Genomic DNA, 5,840 nt, shown 5'->3' with positions numbered 1-5,840 from the left:
ACTGCCTTGGGGAAGCTTCCCATTGGAGAGGCGGGTGGGTGGAAATTCGCCACCGACGTTCACGTAGGGCTTTGGGAGGGTAACAGCAGAGGAGGGAGAGGTGGTGATCCTGGTGAAGTGTTTGTGGAAGTCGGTGTAGGCATCCCCTACCTGGGCGGGAAGGGGGAGGCGGGGGGATGGCCGGGGCGAATGCTGCAGCAGAAGCGTGGGGTCGGTTGGCATGTTGGCAGGGGCTGGCTTGGCAGCAGGCACCCGGGGCTGCTTGCTGCTCTGGATGTGGGGGTAGGCGTGTGCATCGACGGGGTTGCCAGGGCTGACACCCATCTTCCATGACAAGCTCTTATCCGGACAGTGCACCAAAGGCGGGATCGCCGGTGAAGCTGAAGCAGTTGAGAGCCTCATGGGCGACGCCAGCGACGAAGGGATGTGGGGGGCAACATAGTGGGAGGGAGGCAGGTATAAAAAACGTTCACCGTTCGTACACACGGGTGAGTAAGCCAGGTGCTGCGGTAAGCTGTAGGTGGACTGCTGAGGTAGCAATGCCTTGTACATGTTCAAAGAATACTTATTTGGTGAGTCAAGGAAAGGGTATATGGTGGGAGTCGCACCCTCCATATAGGGGCTTACCCAGGGGAGCCTTAGGTAACTAGCACCATTGACACCGAGGGGACTCTGCTTGTCACCCGCAGCTCGGTCCAAACCCAGCGTCTCTCCCGTCGGGACAGAGTTTTTTTGTATTCCAGGTGGCGTCTTGTATATAGCACTGAAGCCATTCGGGGCTTTTCCAGAGACAGCTGCGTTTTCTACTGCTTCAGGGGGATTAGACTTAAACTGTATCTCTGGATTTCTTTCAGGAGTAAATCCAAGCCCAGCTATCGAACTCGTAGCATCCCGTGATTTTTCCGAGCCGAGTCCGCACAAGCTGGAATAGACAATACTACTCGGGACTCTGAGTCCTTCTCGCATGAGTCCAGACCTGTCCATACTCAGAGCTGTCAGACTGTCAATGCGGTGCGCTGTAGTCGCATCCACCTTTACAGAACAAGAAGTATGTTGTGCTGATAATTCCGGGGCTGTAGATGGGGCAGCCGTTCCCAGGAGAAATGGTTTCTTTCTGAATGATGTCGCTGCTGGGCAAGTGTGTCCCCCCTCCTGCCCTGCCGTGCACCAGCACCGTCGGTGTAATTTTCTTACCATGCTCCAACTTGCCGGCAGTTTCCGCATCGACGACTTTTGCTGACAAGTCCAGTGGTTTGTCGGTGGCATCTTTGGTCGGGGTCTGCTTTTCCAGGAGCGGGGGGGACCTGCTGTCTTTCCGATCGTGACCAGCTTTCCGTGTGTGTGGGGCGGCCGGTAGGGGTGCCTCCCCAGCATCGCTGCCTTTGGGAAGCTTCCCATTGGAGAGGCGGGGGGGGGAGCAGGCACCCGGGGCTGCTTGCTGCTCTGGATGTGGGGGTAGGCGTGTGCATCGACGGGGTTGCCAGGGCTGACACCCATCTTCCATGACAAGCTCTTATCCGGACAGTGCACCAAAGGCGGGATCGCCGGTGAAGCTGAAGCAGTTGAGAGCCTCAGCTGCTTGCTGCTCTGGATGTGGGGGTAGGCGTGTGCATCGACGGGGTTGCCAGGGCTGACACCCATCTTCCATGACAAGCTCTTATCCGGACAGTGCACCAAAGGCGGGATCGCCGGTGAAGCTGAAGCAGTTGAGAGCCTCATGGGCGACGCCAGCGACGAAGGGATGTGGGGGGCAACATAGTGGGAGGGAGGCAGGTATAAAAAACGTTCACCGTTCGTACACACGGGTGAGTAAGCCAGGTGCTGCGGTAAGCTGTAGGTGGACTGCTGAGGTAGCAATGCCTTGTACATGTTCAAAGAATACTTATTTGGTGAGTCAAGGAAAGGGTATATGGTGGGAGTCGCACCCTCCATATAGGGGCTTACCCAGGGGAGCCTTAGGTAACTAGCACCATTGACACCGAGGGGACTCTGCTTGTCACCCGCAGCTCGGTCCAAACCCAGCGTCTCTCCCGTCGGGACAGAGTTTTTTTGTATTCCAGGTGGCGTCTTGTATATAGCACTGAAGCCATTCGGGGCTTTTCCAGAGACAGCTGCGTTTTCTACTGCTTCAGGGGGATTAGACTTAAACTGTATCTCTGGATTTCTTTCAGGAGTAAATCCAAGCCCAGCTATCGAACTCGTAGCATCCCGTGATTTTTCCGAGCCGAGTCCGCACAAGCTGGAATAGACAATACTACTCGGGACTCTGAGTCCTTCTCGCATGAGTCCAGACCTGTCCATACTCAGAGCTGTCAGACTGTCAATGCGGTGCGCTGTAGTCGCATCCACCTTTACAGAACAAGAAGTATGTTACTTTCACATTTTGCTACAATGACCACCAATCAAACTATAGGTATGTCAGCATTTGGAAGAAAAACAACATCGATGCAAACACCTCATTTGTCATGAAAACATACAGAGGCTGATCCCACTGGAGAACGGGACAACAGGAACCTATGGAGCAATACGTATCACCACAAGCATCATACAAATCTCCCCATACCCAAAATCCATCGGCTAGCAACAAAGGTGTGAGGACACATAACCCAAGCAGCCAGAAGTGGCCCAGAGATGATGCTCGGTGGCATCACTCCTTTGCGGCAACCAGCTCCTCAGCCCCAGCCCTGCCAGTGCGAGAGGGCATGGGCAGGTGGCATGGAGAGCAGGAAAGGAAGGAAAGAATGGGGAGGGTCTCCTTCTCCAGGACCTCTTCCTCTGCCACAGCTCTGCTCCGGAGTTCACCACTGCCGCGTGATTCATAGGGTGAGGTGTCTGAGGACGCAGCATAAAGACAAGTCCGCTGTCCAATTTCTTCCTGATTTGGTGCTTCCCATGCACACTCATAGAAGGAAAAACACCAGCAACTTCGCTGAAACACTGATATACTTAACACTTATATGAACTATAGTAGTTAAGACGAGCGAGTATGCTACATAACATTATTCATAACAGAGTGAAAGTAAGAATATTATGTCATAGGACAACACAACACCACAAAGTCAGCATCAAGAGACTGATGAGATAAATAAAAGTCCCATCTCGCTGTTTCACAGAAATACCTCAAATGTGCCCAAGCAATAGAAATGTATCATGTAATAACACCTGGGAGTGGAAAACAGGGTGGGGAGGACAGGTACAGATTCAGCTGTAGCATGAAGATGTAAACTTCTTACCACACTGTGATTCAGGTGATTTTCTTCCCTCAACTCCAGTCTGCTTTTCGGGGCATCGCCATCATTAACGGGAATTTTCCTATTAAGAAATACAAGATTACTATTTGAAAAGATCCCGTGCATCTCAGATCAGTACAAGATTATATCACCTCCATATTCTGATTCCCTGGGAGAATTCCCCTGGAGAAGTTCCACATGATACCATATTTATCTTTCTGTGTACTGATGCACAGCAACTACTTTAGAAAGCAAGGACCACTTGAAAACCCACATAAAGGGTTTTGACAGCAAGAACACACTCAGCACACCTCAGAGTAGCCTCTTCCAACGAAAACTATTTTTGTCAAGGTCTTCTTCTTCTGCCTTGCCCTTTACTTTTTTTCAAGGAGAGAATATCCCATTTTAAACATACCCTGTTCATGTACCCTCCATAAACACTGTCAAGGAGAAAATTAAAACACACACGCTAATATCATATGAATGTCAGCTGTTCCATGCTGAAGAGGGAGCTGCACATCTGTGCCATACCAGTGTTACAGCACTGGGACTTGTTATCACAGAAAGCACCGATAAAGAATATACCTTAGTGCCAAATTTCAAATCCCAGGGATAAAAACTGCTGACACGCAGCAGAAGGAAAGTTTCAGCATTACCCAGAAGAACTCCCTTCAATCAAAGTGCTTAAAGGCACATCATCACCTTAGTAGCAGAAATGCTATCTTAATGCACTTGTTTGTTCATTTTTTAAAAAGTCACCTTTTCTGCAAGTAGCATGTAAAAATATTACACCTAAATAACTGAGAGGAAAGCAGGGGGAGAGAGGGTGTGAAGGCAGAGTGAGACTTTTGGCTGTTTTCCTCCAGTTTTTGGTTGCAAACACTTTTTTCACACAAAGTCTAAAAACTTTGCCCAGCTCCTGGAGGCTTTTCACACTACAGTGTGAACACAGGCTCAAAGCGAAGACAGAGAAACACTAAAACCACACAAAAAATGGCACCGAGTGTACCTGCAGCTTCTGTTCAGTGTCATTTCACTTTTAAAAAAGCTAGGGTGTAAGGGAAGAGGACGCCGGCCATTGTCCACGTCACCCCATTGAAAACTATCAATTTTAACTGTCAAACAAGTTACAGTCAGCCGGAAAAAAAAGTGGGGAAGAAAATTACTTGTGGGGGCCAGAAAGGCCACTGTTTCTATTTCACAGGACAAGCTGTTGGTCCAAAGGCAGGAGCCCCTTTGCCGTACGGAGTCACCGCAAGAACACGTGCCCTGCTTGGTTTAATTCCCCTTCACAAATACGAAATTATAAATTAATTGTAAAAGCGCGCTTAAAGGCTGCTTTGGGGAGTAAGCTCTGTAAAGGGCGTCCCCGCTTCACCAACCCAGGTTGCCTGTTTAATAGTAAATCAACGGCTGCTCTACAGCTCTGAGGCACCTCTTGTTTCTCCCCCCTCAGCCCCTCTCCGAGCTGGGCTGATCTCCATGCAAGGCACCAGCTATCTACTCCGGCATTAAGGAAGCGAGTGAACTCCAAGACCTCACACTGCAGAATTACAGTGTGGTTTAACTTGCCAGAAGCTTAAATATTTACCTGTCTTCATTAATTCCACACATGCGGACCCTTTCATTGCTCATCCAGCTATGCACGTTGCCATACAGGGGAGTTGCAGAAAGCATGACGTCTTCTTAAAAATCACCGCTTTTCTTCACGGTTTTATATTCTATTTAAAAAGAAAAAGAAATACGGAAAAATGAAAAGAAAGAAAGAAAAAAAAAAAGTTGAGCAGATTTGTCTAGGAGGAAGTGCAAACAACACAGCGGAGCAGCCAGCCTCCCTCCGGGTAATTAATAATGAATGCAGGATTGGTGCAGGGAGTGAGCTGCCTACGTTAACCGCTAAGGGAGATACCCTGCAATAAAAGGAGCAAATTGAGGGCATTTATAGGTCAGAGGAGATGGATCTTTTCCCCAGCACACATCCAGAAAATTAAGAATCATTCCAGGCTATCGACAAATAAAAAGTTTCTCCACTGCATTTAATTTAACAAGAAATGACTCAGCTGGCCAAGTAGACACACCAGTACCCAAACCTTTCATCTCACACAGGCTGAACCAAGAAGGGAGACCCTGTGGACTGGCGGAACATGCAGAAGTACCCACAGGCATTCACAAAAGCCCTGCATTAGGAAGGCACAGAAGCAAGACAGCACTGCAAGACTAGCCACACACAGTGTGTATTAACTACGCTAATTGCTGATAAAGCTTTCACACAAGGACTTAAAACTGAAGCAACACTGCTACAGAAGAAATCTAAATAAAAACCTCCCCTTTAGAGCCTGCACATGACTAACTTGGAGAAAGGGGTTAAAAATAGTAAGTGGGTTGGCGAGCTCCCCACCCCTTGATTTGATTAAGCACCGAGCCCTGGTGGTGGCTTCTGCATCGGAGCTGCTGCTGCTGCTGCTGCTGCTGCTGCTGCGAGCGCTTTCAGTAATTCAATGATGCCTGCTCACTCCAGGGAAAGAAATCATTAGCAGGCTCACTGGAGAAGTATTAGCAGTCCAAGAGGACCAGCACTGTGTGCAGTTGGAGAGGCAGGTGAAAGGTAGC

General features: G+C 49.2%; 1 protein-coding gene across 2 annotated transcripts in view; it reads right to left on the bottom strand.

Annotated features, from left to right (window-relative positions):
* Positions 1-4,907, bottom strand: part of BCOR (BCL6 corepressor) — a 40,761-nt gene extending 35,854 nt beyond the window's left edge. For both annotated transcript variants that reach the window (XM_009997330.1, XM_009997322.1), the window contains exons 1-3: positions 4,822-4,907; positions 3,234-3,312; positions 5-1,032 (exon numbers count right to left, since the gene is read on the bottom strand). In XM_009997330.1, the coding sequence (XP_009995632.1) occupies positions 5-1,032; positions 3,234-3,312; positions 4,822-4,907 (1,193 nt within the window). The remainder of the gene's footprint in view (positions 1-4; positions 1,033-3,233; positions 3,313-4,821) is intronic.
* Between the last annotated feature and the right edge of the window lie 933 nt (positions 4,908-5,840).

This window comes from Chaetura pelagica, unplaced genomic scaffold, assembly GCF_000747805.2.
Source record: "Chaetura pelagica isolate M959 unplaced genomic scaffold, ChaPel_1.0 scaffold750, whole genome shotgun sequence".
NCBI classification, from domain to species: domain Eukaryota; kingdom Metazoa; phylum Chordata; class Aves; order Apodiformes; family Apodidae; genus Chaetura; species Chaetura pelagica.
This window is presented reverse-complemented; position numbering and strand designations above follow the sequence as displayed.